This window comes from Notamacropus eugenii, chromosome 2 (assembly GCF_028372415.1).
Source record: "Notamacropus eugenii isolate mMacEug1 chromosome 2, mMacEug1.pri_v2, whole genome shotgun sequence".
NCBI lineage: Eukaryota > Metazoa > Chordata > Mammalia > Diprotodontia > Macropodidae > Notamacropus > Notamacropus eugenii.
Genome location: NC_092873.1, coordinates 471,846,310 through 471,864,144, shown reverse-complemented (window position 1 = coordinate 471,864,144; position 17,835 = coordinate 471,846,310). Strand labels below are relative to the sequence as shown.

Genomic DNA, 17,835 nt, shown 5'->3' with positions numbered 1-17,835 from the left:
CATAGAGGGCACAGGGTGAGGTGAATATGAAGAGAGAATACCTAAAAAAATAAAATTTACTGTTGAATGGAATGTACTAGGAGTAAGAGAAACAGAGAGGCAGAATGTAGCAAATCATCTCACATAAAAGAGGCAAGAAAGAGATTTTACAATGGAGGGGAAGAGCCAGGAGATGACAGGGAATAATTGAGCCTTACTCTCATGGGATCTGGTTTAAGGAGGAATAACGTACTCCATTGGATATGGAAATCTATTTTACCCTGCAGGAAGGGAAGGGGAAAGGGGATAGGAGAGGAAAGACAATAGGAGAGACAGCAAACTGGGGAAAGGGATAATCAGAAGCAAACACTATTGTGGGAGGACAGGTCAAGGGAGAGAATGGAATAAGTGAAGGGCAGGATAGGACCAAGGGACATGTGGTTAGTCTTTTACAAGATAACTATTATGGAAGTGCTGTGCATTGTTACATATGTATGACCTATATTGAATTGCTTGTCTTCTCAATGATAGTGGATGGGGTGGGAGGAAAAGAATATGGAACTCAAAGTTTTAAGAATGAATGTTAAAAATTGTTTTAGCATGCAACTGAAAATTAAGATATACAGGCAGTGGAGTATAGAAATCTATTTTGCCCTATAGGAAAATAGAGGGGAAGGGGAATGGAAGAAGGGTGGGTAATAGAAAGGAGAACAGACTAGAGGAAGGGGTGAATGGGGTGCATGCTGTCCTGGGGTGGAGGGTGGGGAGAGATGGGGAGAAAATTTTGAATACAAATTCTTGTGGAAGTGAATGTTCAGAACTGAAAAATAAATTACGTATTAAAAAAAGAAAGAGAAAAAAACCAATATCTCTAATACCTCACTGGTATGGTAGCAATTACTAAGACTTTTTTTAAAGGTATTAGAAAAATTTGAGTATATGTGTAGCCAGTAAGGAGGGGACTGATAGATAAACAGAGAACCTCTAGGTCTTTGCAAGAGCCCTGCTACTTTCTCTGCTTAAATAATAATCAGTTTTTCCATCTACCATGAACTGAACATAAACATGAATTCTCTTTTATGTGTTGTGTCCCCATTGGAGTGTGAGCTCCTTGAAAATAACGACTGCCCCAATTTTCTGTTTGTATCCCTCATGCTTAGCAGAGGGCTTGACATATAGTAAGCACTTAATTGTATTCCATTCCATTCTGTTTCATTCTATAGAGCACTAATTCTTAACCTGGGGTCTGTGAACTTGTTTAAAATAAATTTCGATGAACATATTTCAATTAATTTTTCTTTAATATCTTATTTTTATGCACTTAAAAACTGTATTCTAAGAAGGGGTTCCTAGGCTTCACCAGACTGTGAAAGGGATCTGTGATACAAAAAGCTGAAGAACCCTGTAACTAAAAAAGAAATAGTGATCACAGAAATGCAGCATGGCTTTATCTAGAACAGATCATGCTATATTCTCCTCATTTCCTTGTTAAAAGGGAGGGTTCATATAGTGAGAGGAACTATATTTGGAAATGCTTATGGTGTGACTACGAAGAGTATCAGTAAAGCATTTTTAAAAAAAAGTAGCATACTAGCTAAGAATTGGGATTAGTTTTCCAAGAAATTTATATCATTGCTAAAGCCTTTTCTTTCAGTGAGGCGAATATCTCTCAGTTATCATAAAGTTACTTCCAGTTTTCTTTGTAGTTGAAAAGTAGAGGGGGGGGTCCTACCTGCGGGGTCCTTTCTTCTTCCTCCCTTACATGTATATCTTCCCCATCTGAGCATGCCCTGTTCCCCCAAATATCCCACTCTTTCTTTTTCTCTTTCAACCTTCCCTGTCATGACTATTTCTGCTCCCCCTGAGTGATGCTGCTCTCACTCATCCCTCACTCAGTACAGACCCTGTGGGGTTTGACCTTTTCTATTATTCTCTTTTCTTACTTCCCTCCCCCCTTTATCTCCATCCCAAAGAGTTCAAAGGGCAATAAATGACCTCACATTTACGTCCTCAGGATTTGTTCTCTTGGTTCTATTGGGAATGCACAATCCGTTGATAAGCTACCAGAACAGGGCCAAATCATAGTCTATACTGAAGGCAAAGTAATTTTCTTAGCAGTTCATTTCCCAGCTAATTACCTCTTGAGACCACTTAAAACTTCATTTACAAGACTTTGTCATACAGATATTAAATAGTAATGGTGATGATTTCTTATCCACATACTCTGCAATCTAGTGACATGGAGCCTTCTTGCTGTTCTTCATACATGACACTCCATGTGCCTACTTTAAACATTTTCATTGGTTATTCCCCAAGCATGGAAATTTCTCCTTCCTCTTTTTCGCCTTCTGGCTTCCTTGGGTTCTTTCAAGTTTCAGCAAAAGTCCAACCTTTTGCAAAAAGCCTTTCCTGGTACTCCTTAATTTTTGTGCTTCCCTCTGAGATTTTCTCCAATCTATCCTGTATCAGATGCAGCTAGGAGTCCGAATTGAGTTCCAGCCTCAGCTACTTGCCATCTTTGTGACCCTGGAAAAATCCCTTAAATTCTGTCTGCCTCAGTTTCTGCAGTTGCAAAATAGAGATGATATAGAATAACACATACTTCCAATGTTTATTGTGAGGATCTAATGAGATGATATTTATAAAGCCTCCTTTCATGGAGGTTCTATATTCTTGAAATAACAATATAGAAATACTGTACTATGACCTAAGCATCATTGTTTATTTTGTGGCAATGATGTGAAAAGCTAGTTTTCCCTGTGATGACTAAATTGTGTGAAGCTTTCTTTATTGACTTAAAATTGAACAAAAAATATGTTGTTTAACATTTTGATGAAAGGCAGTTGAGTGTCATAGGTATAAGGGAGTTTTTGAGTATACTCTTTTAATTTTTTTTTTGTCTACAGTTTTGACTTTGTTATAGGGAGATCCATGGTGAAAAAACTCTTTACCAATACAGATGAGCAACTGTTCTGCACGTTATAGTGTTTGTGAGGGAGAGGGAGGGGTAATTTGCACAGGACCACACAGCCACTCATATAAGTCAGACTTTTGAACGTAGGTCATCCTGACTGAGGCTAGATCTCTCAGGACGTATGCCATGCTCATTCTAAAATTCATTAAAAGTCATTGCAGTTATAAAAAGCACAATGAAGAATGTCAGACTATTTTTATATTCATTTTCTCCTGCAGGAGCTATGTCTTAGGTAAATGTTAAAGCTGACACAATTCAACTTTACCCATGTCCTGTGTTTTAAGGTCTGAGTTTGTCTAGTCAGCATATAAATGGATCATGCTTTTTAATATATCATATCAGACCTTTCCCCCCCTCCCAGTTCTGACTCAGAAAATATAGGAACTCCAAAATACCAGGCTCTCCCTTACTACCTTGTCATACCTGCTGAGGATATATCCCAATCCTCTCTCCCCCATCCAGCTTTCCTTGTGATTCAAATACCAAACTTTTGTATGGATAAAGATGACTTCCTATCTTTTAAGGACAACTAAGTTCATCATAATGTGGCATGGCTTCTTTAACAAATAGTTTTCATCTGACGGGGGAAGCCAAATGAACAACCTAAGAACTAAAACACTTAAAAAAGCCTACAGTCAGTAGTAAGCTTCTTCCCAATTTTTCTCCCGTGGAGCTATCCAGAGTGCTGGACTACTTCAGCTTGAGCCTCACTTGATTCTAAATGGAACAAATCTCTTCATCTCTAGTTGCTCCTCTAGACTTCATTTAGCTCTAATACTTGATAACTCTCCTTGGCAATGTTCCAGACCAGCATCCTACTTCTCAGGTCTTCTCTTCCCACATTCTATATCCTTCCAGCACTTTTTTCTCTGCTATGATTTTTTTTTGTGCTTAACTTCTCAGTTAGTATATCTCTAAAAACCCTTCTTTTTCTTCCTGTTTTTTAGCTGCTTAGTAGAGTGTAGATGTGTCCAATCTTCATATTTCAACCTAATGGTTTATTTGTTTAACTAATGGCTCATGTCCTTATTAATGACTCTTAGCAAATCAAATTTGCATTTGTTGAGCCTGACTAGGTGATAAATCATGCTTATATTTATTCTTTGTTTTAAAACCAGCTGTTGGAGTCCCTTTTAAATACTCTTTCCATTTGCTTTTGAATCAGAAAGGAATTTAACTCTTCTGAAAAGAGTAAAAATAAATAATGAAAGCATAAAGGGCCATGCAATTAAAATTAATCACAACACAAACTCATTTTCTTAGCCATAGTTTTCTGTATTGAACCATTTTGAAAAAAAAAAGTGAACGTAGACTTTCCAGTAGCATATTGGCAGCATGTTAATATATAGCACTGTTTCATATTTGTTATGCCATTGATTGAGTTAATATATTGTAAAAATACTTATTGTGTTTAGCATATTTGTTTAGTATTTGGGAAAATAGATGGTCTAATTTTGAAGTCCTATATGTATTTGTAATTCTGTATATGAGAATTCTATTACCCTTTTTTAAAAAGTGTCAGTAGCTTCTTGGAATTTAGGAAATATCAACCAACAAAAATGAACAAGTGAAAGTCTAGTCTATGTCTATACAAATAAAATAGCAGAGACAGTCCTCATTATGAAGGAGCTTAAATTCTTCTAGGGGAGACAATAGACATAGGGGCATGGTAACACAGGAGGTAGGGGGTAGAAGCACTTAGATCAGGAAAGTTATAGAGAGAGTGATGAGAGGGGACATCAGGGAATAGATTGACATACTCTTTACATGAACAGAGTTGATTCGATCATGATTCCAAAACTGGAAGGAATGATGTTTACCATAGCAGACATCAACATGTGGGGACTCATGATTATTAAGTCAAGCAGAAATGAGAAGTGAGAATAGCAAAACATAGAGACAGATTGATGAAAAATAAACAGGTGGATAGATTTACTTAGGAACAGATCACATAGACCTTTTGAGATGAAGAAGTCCAAAAATTGATTAGTATAAATCTGTTTTAAAATATGTAGTCACATACTGTAATAAATCTCATTTCAAGTAGAAGTCAGTAGTTACTGAAATGGAACGAAATGTCTCCTCAGAGTCATAAAATCAACAGGAGCTAGATATCACAAAGAAGCAAATTAGAAGCAAAGGGAAGCACTAGGAAGAAAGAAAAACATGATGATCTAATTTCATAGAAATTAACTAACCTGTGAGATCACATCATCTGAAATGTCATATCTTTCTACCTGTATTGATATCTATATCTGTACATGGATCCCTTTATTTGAGACTTTCTTAATGACCTTATTTGACTTTATTATTCATAAATCCACAGCATTTATATCTGAAATTACAACAACAGCAGTAATAATAATTAGCATTTATTTATATAGTGCTTACTATGTGCCAGGTACTATGCTAAGTGATTTACAAATACTATCTCATTTGATATTTATAGTAATGCTAGAGGGCAAGTGCCATTATGATCTCCATTTTACAATTGAGGAAATGGAGGCAAATGGAACAAAATCACTCAGCTAATAAGTTTCTAAGGTCAAATTTGAACTCAGGTGTACCTGACTCCAGGCCCATTGCTCTATTCATTATGCCACCTACCTGCTTGAAAATAGGAACAGAACTACGTGGACAGTATTGTATACACTTGGTATGCACAATTATTTTGCCTCATATCATTTCAACCTTTAAAACAACTTACTGTTAGCACCTAATTTCTCTGTACCTTTCAATCAGTTCTGTCCCTAGGAAGATATGATCTCTTGTAGAATGTAATTTTGAAAATCTTAACTGTCCTCTTTCTCATATTTTCAGTAAGAATATTCTCAATATATTTTAGGTCATTGTCACCAGAATTAAATCACTATGAGCAAGTAATCATTGGGGTCAGGAGATGCTGAAGTCCCCTCTCTCACCTTTTTTTTTGGTTAACAGTACTGCTCTTAGTGTTTTCCCCATCATTTACTGTATTCCTTTCTTTGGGATAAATTGAAAATAAGGATATTTTCACCCAAATATTCAAAATTATAGTACCTCACATTTGGATTTCTCTTGTGTTCATCTGGTCTAGTTCAGCCCCTCTTCCCAATCCCATCTTTGTCCATTTCTTCATGTAGCACATCAGGTACAGAGGCAATAGAATGAGGATGTCTGTCACAACTGTATGGTAGTATCTGATAAAAAAAATCATCATAGAAATGGTACAGAATCTGTTTCCTTTTCTAGAAGTTTGTGACCAAGCTTTGAACAGATTCATTTTGTCCTCCATTGCTTTTAGAGGGTTATTGAAACAACCTATCAGATATGAAATTTGAGGAGTAATGTAACTGATGCTACACTTCTTTTGACCAGAAATAGCCAATAAATTTAATTGCTTCCTTAAAAGAAAAAAAAAAACCCAAATGCCTAGACTGATATTAAGCCCATGTATCATCATAGAGGAGGATGTTTGTCCTCCCATTTTGTAATTAATTCCCAAAGAGGAGAAGACCTTTATGATTTTCAAAAGATTGTGCTGGGCTATTTTGCTCTTGATTTCAAAAACGGAAGAGAATAAAGCTTGCATACTATCAATCAGTGTGCTTTGATTCTTGGAAAACATTCAGCAATACATTATTTAAAACGGAAGTTCTTAACCTGAGGTCTGTGAATTTTTTCTTTTGATAATTATATTTGAATACAATTTTTTCTTTTGTAATCTTACATGTTTTATTTCATATTTTAAGAGTATTATTCTGAGAATGGATCCATAAGTTTCACCACAGTGCCATAAGGGTCTGACACACAAAAAATGGTTAAGAACCTGCAATTTAAAAGACGAAGAGCTTGATGAATTTATGATGAATTTTATGAAGAAAAAATCATGGTAGACTATGCTCATGTCATTATTAAGCAAGGTTACTAGGGCTGGTGGACATAGTTTACCTGGATTTATGCCGAACTTGATGAATCTTTCAAGCTAATTTTGTGGATAAGAAAGAGAAATGCTTATTAATTCAGAGGTGTCAAACTTGATGCCCTTGCAACCTGAACTTGAAAATGTATTATCTAATATTATCATGTATTATATAATATTTGGTAATAAGTAGCTCCTCCCCTAAGGCCGAATAAAAAGAGAATTCTCAAATCCTTTTACCTCAAGAGGTTAACCAGGGAGCTGGAGTTTCTCATTCTCCTTTAATCCATTCTGTCATTTTAACCCTCACTATTCCAGGTGTATGTGATGAGATTCAAGCTTAGCACTATTGAAGGTAAAATACTTAAGGGGATAATGATCATTATGGCCCTGAATTGTGTTATAGGATTGTGACTGTTAAGATAGAACTATTTGTGTCTCTTGGTTTTAGCAGTGCTGTCACTAAGACTATATGGTGAAGCCTGGTTTAACTGAATTTGCATTTGATAAGTTACTAAAAATTGGTGCTGTTTGAAGAAGACCATTGGATCTTCTGTTATTCCTGTTGTAGTACTGAAAGAGGTTCTATACCAGTCCATTTGATTGGTACTACATCAACTAGGTTCAACCCTTGGTGGCACTGATCATAATTTATTATCATGGCTATTAGCAGAGATTATGTTAGCACTCCTATTTTGCAATAGAGAGGATTATGCTAGTTTAAAAAGATTCTGTTTCATCAAAAAATGACATACAGAAATGTAATATGCAGTGGTTTTTTTTTAGAAAATCTGACATATTTAAAATGTATAATTTGGGGTAGTATTCTATATTTAAAAAATAGGTGATAATTTTCAACGAGTTGCCATTCTATTTTATCTTGTTCTGATTAGCCTACTTGAAATAATCACAAAATCCTAGAAACATTCCAGCGTACTTTTCTTTAAAAAACAAACAAACCTGAGAACCACAGATGTTTAGGAAGAATGCATTTTTTTGGAAAATTAGGAATCAATTAGGTATGTAATTTAAATTAATTTCTCTTGACTGAGAAGACAAATAGCTGATGCTTAAGTTACATTAATTTTATGACAAGTAAGTATCTTCAGCATGAGATAACAAATTGTCTCCTTCTTTTATCATTTGACTATGTACCAAATGTCCTACAGGCTTATTAGAGTGTCCTTTGTTCAGGGTACCCATGTTAGCATATGCACATAGAATATGATATTACTAACCACCATATTGGATGGTTATGGTGGCTCTGCAAGGTCCCTTGTGGTACCCTGGTAGTACAGATTTGTTCTTGGATTATAGGAGGGTCCATTCTAATCTTAAAATCATCACTTTGAGGTGATAATGTAAGACATTGGAAAGATTGCTAAATTTGGAGCCAATAGAATTGTGTTAAACCATGACTACTATTTACTACCTGTATGATCTTATTAAGGTACTTCACAAACTTTTGGTGCCTTGATTTTTTATCTTTAAAATAAGGGTGATTGATTCTATGACCACTGAGGCTTCTTTCAGTTCTAAATACAGAGTGTTCCAAAAGTCTTAGTGAAGTTTTACACTTTAATTGCTTAAAACTTCACTACAGCTACATCCAGTTTGGTGCAAATAATGAACCTGAAATGGGCAGGTTATTTAAATGTATACGGAATATTTCCTTTGTGCTTGAACCAGTTACCATATTTTATAGAATTATAATTTCAAATTGTGCAAATTCAAATACATGGGGCCATTCAGGAGATTCATTATATTCACTAACAGGGACTTAGTTCTAAAACTTTTGGGACACCCCATATATGAATGATCCTGTGATGGGGCAGAGGAGAAACTGCCCTTAGACAAGATCATTTTGGAAGTGAGGACTCATCCCTTCTGGAAATTTTGCTTCACTGTGTTAGGGAATCATAGTTGAGGCCCCCAACCCTTCTCAAGATAATAATAATGATGATATCTGGTACTTTAAGATTTGCAATTACTTTATATGTCATGTCCTCTGATCCTTATAGCAACCCTGTGAGGTAGGTCAGTTAATCTCCATTTTAAGGATTAGGAAACCAAAATTTAGGTTAAATAGTAGCCTTATCATATTCATATAGTTACCCTCAAATGAATCCTAGAACTTACCAGTCTGAGGGGATTGGTCCCCTCTTACAGATGAATTTCTAGGGGGTACTTTAGCTACTTTGAATGACCCTGAGTTTCAGTTCAATTTCTTACATTGTTCTTTGGGGTCTAGAAGAGACTAGATCTATCTCACTGTTGCCTATACCTTTGATATCATCTGAGAATAATATAGCAATTGTGGTCTACATACTGGATTTGAAGGGATGGTGTAACTGGAACTAATGTCCCAATTAAAAAGAAAAGATTGACCATTTGAATGCCTTCTAGCTCTCTTTTTTTCCCATGCCTCATCTCTCAGCCTCCTAAATGGCCTGATAAGTTCATTTTAACGTTTCAAGCACACAAGAAGACCTTAAACATGTCAACATCCATCAGCTGTAATAATATTTAATTTTTCTTTCTCCCCTCTTCTCATCCTATAGGCTTACTCTGTCTATGATGAAGATATTGGATATTGCCAAGGACAGTCTTTTCTGGCTGCTGTACTGCTGCTCCATGTAAGTAAATTATCTTGTCAAAAAATGGAATTTTTGTCAAAAACTTGAATTTTTAATTGATTTCATTCTTCCTTTCTCATTGATTGCCTTTTCCTAATAAAAATTACATATAGAATTTTTATAATGGGACATTTCCTTATTCTAACTCACATTATTCACACTGGAACTATTTATTAAGGGAGTGAATTATTGATCTGGAATTAACTTTATACATTTATTTGTATAGATTTTATAATGTAGTATATAGTCAATTTTGTAAAGGTTTCATTTTTAGTTGAGAAATATGTATACCACTTTCTTTTCCCATTCAGTTGTCTCCAACTATCTATCATATCTAAGTTTTCTATCAGATCCTTAGGATTGTTCTTGTTTTGTCTTTTTGTAAATTTTTTCTAGATCTGGGGACTGACCTCAAATTGAGGTCCTCAATGATTATGTTTTGATTTCTATTTCCACTGTAATTTGTTTAGCATTTCCTTTAAGTACACGCATTTTATACTGTTTGGGGTGTATTGTGTAGCTTAGTTATTATTTAATTATTATCTATTTATATGGATAGATGTAGACATTATTTCATTATTTATGGTACTTCTGAACAGAATGTACTTTTCCTGCTTATCTCATCTAACCATGTCTGTTTTTTTCTATTGCCTTGTCTGAAGTTTTGATTTTTGTCTCTTCTCTTTTGAATTCACCTTAAGCATTAAATTCTTCTCTGGATCCTCATGTTAATTTTGTAGAAGTCTTCAAGTAAACAGTCTGTTGTTGGATTCTGTTTTAGAATCCATTCCCTCTTCCATTTTACGAGTGAATTTATCCCATTTACACTTATTGATATGATTTTTAATGATAACTTTTCTTTCATTATATCCTTTTATACCTTTTTTCTCATTGCCCAATATCCCATCTTTACAAGTAATGTTCTTTGTAAAGGAAGTGATTTTAAAAAAAGGACTCTGAACAGCGATAGTAATCTTTTGGCAGCACAGTAGATAGATTACAGGGCTTGAGGTCAGGAAAACTCATCTTTCTGAGTTCAAATCTGGCCTAAGACTACCTGTGTGACCATGGGAAAGTCACTTAATCCTGTTTGCCTCAGTTTCTTCATCTGTAGAATGAGCTGGAAAAGGAAATGACAAGCCACTCTACGATCTTTGCCAAGAAAATCCCAAATGGGGTCATGAAGAGTTAGACATGATAATGACTGAACAACAAGAAGTAATTTTTAATTAAGGTGATCTGCTCCTTTTCCTCTGTTCTTCCTCTTTTCATCTAACCTGGACCCCAATCCCTGGTTCTTATACTTTATTTTTCTCCATTTAATTCTTCCTTTATGATCCTTCTCTGAAGTTGAAGTTTATTTTGCTTATGACTCCTTCTTCTCTGATTCTGCCCTTTTAAAACTCACTCTTCTGCTTCCTGTACATACCTGTTTCTCTGTTGAAGCATTTATGGCATTTGTGGTATTAATAGTTCTGGTTGTTTTCCCCCAGTGTATCCTTTCTTCCTGTGAAATCAGAACACAGAAGTGTACCACTTGCTTTACTGTGTTCTGTGTCAAGCTACTTAGCATAATTAATAAACTGTAATGGCTTTTTGTTGTCCTAAGAGTAGATAGAAAATACTTTGTTTGGCATTCCAAACCCTTTACAACCTACTCGCCGTCTACCTTTTCAGTCTTCGTACATGTTATTACCCAACACATAGTCTCCTATCCAGTGAAACTGGCCTCCCTTCTAATCCACAAATAAAATGCTCCATTTCTTACCTTTAGGCATTCTCCCTGTCTGTCCCCTATGCCTGTTTTTTGCTTCTTTTTGTATCCCCAGCTCTTAGCATAGTACTTGGAATACAGTCAGTGCTTAATAAATATTTATTAAACATAATAATTGCCAATATGGACAGTCTGCAATCCTATTCTGCCCTTGTCTATTTCTTAACTATATAGAAGCAGGGATAGTAAAATATCTATAGTGCTAATTCAATTAGTAGACTTGTTGGAGTCCAGTCAGCAGATGTTTCAGGGTTTCAACTAGGTCTTAATAACTACTGTAGCAATCTTAGGACACATGAAGCACCTAACCATAATTCCATTACTTTGCTCTTTCCTGTCTCTCATGACATGTTGGGTGAATATATTGGAGTTTTAGGAGGTTATTATTATTTTTAAATACTAATATAAACCTTTTGTATTCTAAGCTTATCGTTATCTCAACTTTGGTCATTTCTATCCTTAAAGAGGAGAAGGGAAGAGGGCAGAGAACAAGCTTTAGTTAAATGTCTGCTATGTGTCAGGCATTGTGCCAAGTCCTTTATAAATATTACCTCATTTGATACTTGATTAGATTTTATACTTCTAGGAGAGGGGCTGTCAGTATTATTAACCACATTTTACAGGTGAGAAAACTGAGACTTAAGAGGCGAAGCCATTTGCTAGTGTTCATACAACTTATAAGTATTGGAAACAGAACTTGAACCTAGATCTCCTAATTCTGAGTCCACAGCTATACACCCAGTATGTCATGCTTATGAATTCAGTTTAAAAAATGCTTCTCTGAGTAACATGCTTGAACAGTAGTATAGTAGAGTCCAAATAAACATAAAACTCAAACAAATGTTTTGCTAATTTTGTATTATATTTTCAAAAAATATAACTGCTGTATTTTTACAACAGATGCTATAGCACCTGCACGATATTCACAATACCTGTGGCAGCCATGAATATCCCAGCGCAATTCTGAATCAAGAAATACCACAGACTCTCCACACGGAAGACAGAACCAAAACATTTTTCAGATACCAGAAAGCCATATCCGAGCACAAAAGCCAAATCCATCATAGTAACAAAAATCTATACACAACGCAGAGAACACCATCCGAGCCTTCCCTCTGTTAGGCTTCCCACAAACCAGCTCCCTTCAACAAATCACAAACAAGCTGTCTCACTCATGCTAGCCAGCTGCCTGCATCCTTCCTAGCTCTGATTGCTCTCTGACTAACTTTCTCTCAGCTCTGCCGGAGCTCTGCCTCTTCCTGTTCTATCTCTTCAGCAAGCTCCTCCCATCACAGGTTCCATGTGACTCAGACTTCCATGTGACCAGGCAGGTCACATGGACCTATTAATGAATGGGAAAGATCTTCCCGTTAAGAAGCAAAATTACATTAACAATAAGCAAAAATGCATTATCAATACAGATACCAGACCATCAATAGTTGAACCATATACATGAGGCTAATTACCAACCCTGACCCTCAAAGTAAAACCTTGTACATCCTAAGCTGATAAAGAAAATGGAAAAAAATATTATCCATACATTTTAACAGACTCACAAATGAACACCAAACAAAAACTAGATATGTTCTATGTCCTTTTGTTAATCTGAAGTTCTTTTTTTCTTAAAAAAGTAGTGCTATAGCCAATTTACATGCTATTCTGAGTCTAATGAGCTTTCTTTTTTATAAATATTTTGATATTTTTTCTTCTCTATTATTTTTATGACATTCTGATGTCTCCTCACATGAATATGCCATAGCTTATTGTCCTGTCCTTCAATTAAGGGATATAAAGACTTTTCCAGGTTTTTCTGTTATGAATAAAACAGTTATAAATATTTTTGTGCATGTGGTTAACTTATTTTTCTTGCTACCTGTAAGGTAGAACCCCATCAATGGAATCACATGAACAGTTTGTTTTTTGGTTCATTGAATGTGATGTCTAATTTTGAAAGAGAGGAATAAAGGATAAACTGATGCTGTAATACCTTTCAGAATATATTATGCTATCAGTAAAGCAACTTTAGTCTGGTGATTTTTTGGATGATTAGAGAAATCATATGAGTTCCAGCTGTATTAAAGGGCGTCGGTGTCATTTGACAAAAGTCACTTCTTTCAGTCCATTTGCCATTGGATGACATATTCCTTTTCTTCGTGGTAAAGAGATTTGATGTGGCAATTTCCATCAAGACCCTTCCAGGTCCTTAAAGGTAGGGAAGTTAGTTTGTTTTCTGAGGGGGGAAATCAGGAGAAGACTTAGATTTAAACCTTGGCTCTCTTATTTTACTACCTGTACTTATACTTTGGACAAATTCTTTTCTCTTAGTTTTTTACTTTCTTTACCCACATAAAATGATATAGTTAGGTTACATCTGGGCTTTTAAACTTTTTTGTGTATCTCTCAGAGTCTGATGAAACCTGTCAACTCCTCAGAAAAATATTTGTAAATGCAGGAAATAAAATATGTAGAATTAAAAAATAAATCAATTATATTGAATACAATCATCAAAATATTTTTTAAAAAAGTTCACAGAGCCCAAGTTAAGAACTTCTGAGATAGATGATATATCATCTTGATTACAGCTCTATCCTTTCTATTGTTCTGTGTTTCTTACACCTTCATTCATAAGCAGTTCCTTATAGAGAGCATAGATAGTTATAATGCCCTGAAATACTAAAAGGTATTGAAGTGCCTTCTGAAAAATCAGATATTAGATTATGTTTAACATAATTTCAGCATTGTAAATTTCATAATGTTCTGCTCATAGTTAATGTCTATTACATATGTTAAAAATTAGAATATTTTATAAGCTAGACCCACTCAGTTTGGAAGTTAACTATGTTCTTAAAATTTTTTTGTCAAATATAAAAGTAGTAAAATATGGGATTGCATAAGAAATAAATGAACGAAGTGATTTATATTAGATTCCAGGGGCACATTATAAGGGAGCTATTAATTTTTTTTTTTTTATCATTTATATAGACTGTTGCCTTTTTTTCTGCTTTTCGACCAGGGGTGAGGAACCTCTGGCCTCGAGGCCACATGTAACCCTCTAGATCCTCAAGTGCATCCCTTTGCCTGAATCCAAGCTTCACAGAACAAATCCCCTTAATAAAAGGATTTGTTCTGTAAAACTTGGTCAAAAGGCCACACCCAAGGACCTAGAAGGCCATATATGGCCTCAAGGCCACAGGTTCCCCACCCCTTTTCCAGACATTTGTTGGTAGTTCCATATTTATCATTGACAAAGCCTGCTTCCTTTCATAACGCTGGTTTTTTCTAGACCTGTGTTGGTTTGTACTTTATATCCTGCCAGGCCTAGAGGCCTGAGGGCTACCCGAGTCTTCCCTTACCTCTATCGGAGGTCTTCGGTTGGCTAAACCGGATGCTCGTATGAGAGAAAGGACGTTCCAGAGTCGAACAAGGGTTGAGCTTTATTTCAGGGTCTAGTTACAAGTGCAGGGGAATTCTTCCTTAGGAGGAAGCGAAGAATCTCCCAAGGAGGCAAAGATCTTACAATAAGAGATTGGAAGTAGAAGTATAAGTGGGGAGAGGGGGGGAGGGGAGAGAGGAGAGAGGAAAAGCGGAGCCTTGTTGTCCTTACACGTGGCCCCTCCGCCCAAGAGAACTTTCAGGCTTTCCTGATCCTACTTAAGTTCTCCAGTCGCATAGTTTGCATCTGAATACCGTGCTGTTAGGTGTGCCCAGATCCAGGACAATCTCGAGGGCGGGGAGAGCTCTCTCCCATCACGTTTCTCACGGGAAGAGGCGGAAATACACGAGATAGCTCGGTTCACCTCGATTCCCAGTCGTTTCCTGGGGGGTCTCGTGAGAACTCTAAGATTTAGAAGTTCCCACCTTTACCCGCCCGAGACTGTCCACATGGAATTGAGCTTCCATCCCCAGCAATATCCATAGCCTATGAGGGGAGAAATACACATTCAATGAGATATTTAAGACCAATGAATGATATTAAGGTATTTATCTTTTTCCATGGTGTTTTGTCTCTTTAAAGATGAGTGTTATTGGATTCAACTGAAGCAGCTTCAATAAATTAATGAACATCTCTTGAAAGTTCCCAGATGTTTTGGTGAGAGCTTTTAGCACATGTTTATCAAGTAGGGCTTAGGTAGTAGAAGCATTTTTTATCACAGGAGGAACTGTTCATTACATGCATGATGTAATAATACTGGTTTGTAGGAAGTTATCACCACAGATGGAGACGTTTTATGACCTGGTTACTTAAAACTCATAGGGTTGCAGTCTTTCTTTGAAAAATTATTTGCATTCTCTGCTGTATTTTATTCAACAGCTTCTACATATTAGTTATGTTGTAGGTTAATAATCGCCATGCTGGATTTCAAATGGAATTAAATACTATTCCAAGTATCCTACTGATGATCCTAGAATTTCATAAAATCCATTTGGATAAATTTTCCTCCAAGTAGATTACAGAAAAGAAAAATTACCTTAAAGAATATTTATTTAACATTTTTGTTGAGGGCCTAAATATTTTTGCCTTTGAATTAAATAACCATTTAAAACTTTTTTACTCTAATTTTATTGACATGAATTTAGAAGCTTCCTAGTTATAAAAAAAAATCACTAATTTTTTGAATGAACCTAGGAAGATTCAAAAGTTAACATAAAGATAGCATCTCTGTGAATATAAATTATTACCGAATACTTTTTACAAGTGGGCAGATTTAATATTTTGAAAGAAATAAAGTCAAGCACATCAGGTAGGAATATGAAAAGGATTAATTTCAGAATCTTTATTGTTTTGGGGATGTTTTACAGGTATGCTCCTATATACCCTTTCCCCTTGTTCAAAATGGAAATTGTAAGGTTTCTTAAAGAGGTGCCAAAGACCATTTTCACCTGAGACACTCATTTCCTTAGTTAGTCACTCAGTGAATCAAAAAGGATTTATTAAATACTTACTGTGTGTTTAGGGCTGGTGATATAAAAAAGGGTAAAAGGCAACTCCCAAACCCTCAAGGAGCTCACATTTAATGGAGGAGACAACATGTAAGTAACTATATGCATACAGGTTTTGTAGAGAAGGTAGAAAGAAAACTGAGAAGGGAGTTGCTAGGAAGTAGTGACCCTGCTATGTGGTATGTAGTCTTCCTGTGTTAGGATGTGATACTAGGTAAGACACGGTGCCTCAACTCCAAGAACTTCAGTATAGTACTGACCTAGCTGGAAGAACTGGACAAGGTGGTGTTGTTTTTTTTGGAAGGACTTTGGAAATCAGATAAGCAGTTCTAGCAAGCAAATAATGATTAGTTCCAATATTACATAATTTGTTCATAAAAATAGAAAAGTAAACATCTTACCAAACTCCTTCTATGAGACAAATACAGTGCTAATATCTGTACCTAGTAGAGAGAGATAAAGCAGAGAAAGAAACCTACATACCAATATCCCTAATGAATAATTAATATCAGTGCCAAAATATGCCCTCATCCTACTTCCCATCTCTTGCTCTAGGCACAATAATTGAGATCAATTACTGCTGCTTTTGGAAAGGGTATGTCAATAAATCACCTTTATTCTTTGCATTTGTTTTCTGTCCCTCATGCCTGGAATGCAAGTTGTCTTCTTCCATCCTCACAAACCTTGTCCTCCTCCAATATGCAGTTCAGTGCAGTTGCATGAAGTCTTTACTGAGTCTCCCCACTTGTTCATCTTCTTTCCTTTTTCAGATTTTATTTGCATTATGTTTATTTGTGTATATGTTATATTACCCTAGTTATGCTGTAAATCCTCTAAAAGCTAGAATGTTTTTGTTGTTTGTGTTTGCTCATTCATAATAGGGACTTAATGATGTATATTGTTCCACTTGTAAGTCTTGAAAATAATGACATCCTTAAGGCTTTATTCATTATAAAGTTTTTTGTTGTTTTTGTTGTAATTAGCTGTGCGGGTTAGCTTGATTGTTTATATGAATATGATTCTGAGGTCAAGGTAATGGTCTCAATCTCTGACTGGGTCAGTTAGAATTCATCTATTCCAAGGCCATAACCATGGTGTGCATGTATATGTGTGAGAATATAGATGGAATAATATATAGATTGGCCATTGCAACCCACCATTATGTAAGAAAAATAAAACACTTTACAGAGCGTACCATACTGATGTTACATTAGCCACAATGCTACTATCACTGCTGACGCTGATGATAGTCTCAAAGCAGAACAAGACATTATTATTTTATTTTTAAAACTCATATCTCTAAAATCATAGCTGTATATGCCCTAATATACAAATTAATTATTGTACTATATTTGCATAGATAGAAATCTCTCAAAGAGTTGCCTTCTGAATTGATGCTAAAAGATGATAAATACCTAGTTTCCTAAAATGTTTAATAATGAGTAGGAAATCACTCTGTTGCCAAGATAACCTGATTTGTCTTATTTTCTGTATTTTCTTTAGTGTGCTATTGAACAACATACTTAATTTTTCTAATTATTATTCATTAAAAGCAATAATCATAATTGAAGTCAGCATGGTAGAGAGTAGGTAGGTAAAGTAGGTAGAGAGCTGGCCTGGGAGTCAGAAT

At 35.5% G+C, this 17,835-nt stretch overlaps 1 protein-coding gene across 10 annotated transcripts in view; it reads left to right on the top strand.

Moving 5' to 3' along the window:
• RABGAP1L (RAB GTPase activating protein 1 like) overlaps nucleotides 1–17,835 on the top strand; it is a 686,444-nt gene that overhangs the window by 406,435 nt on the left and 262,174 nt on the right. For all 10 annotated transcript variants that reach the window (XM_072637875.1, XM_072637876.1, XM_072637873.1 and 7 more), the window contains one exon: nucleotides 9,416–9,490. In XM_072637875.1, coding sequence (XP_072493976.1) covers nucleotides 9,416–9,490 — 75 coding nt within the window. The remainder of the gene's footprint in view (nucleotides 1–9,415; nucleotides 9,491–17,835) is intronic.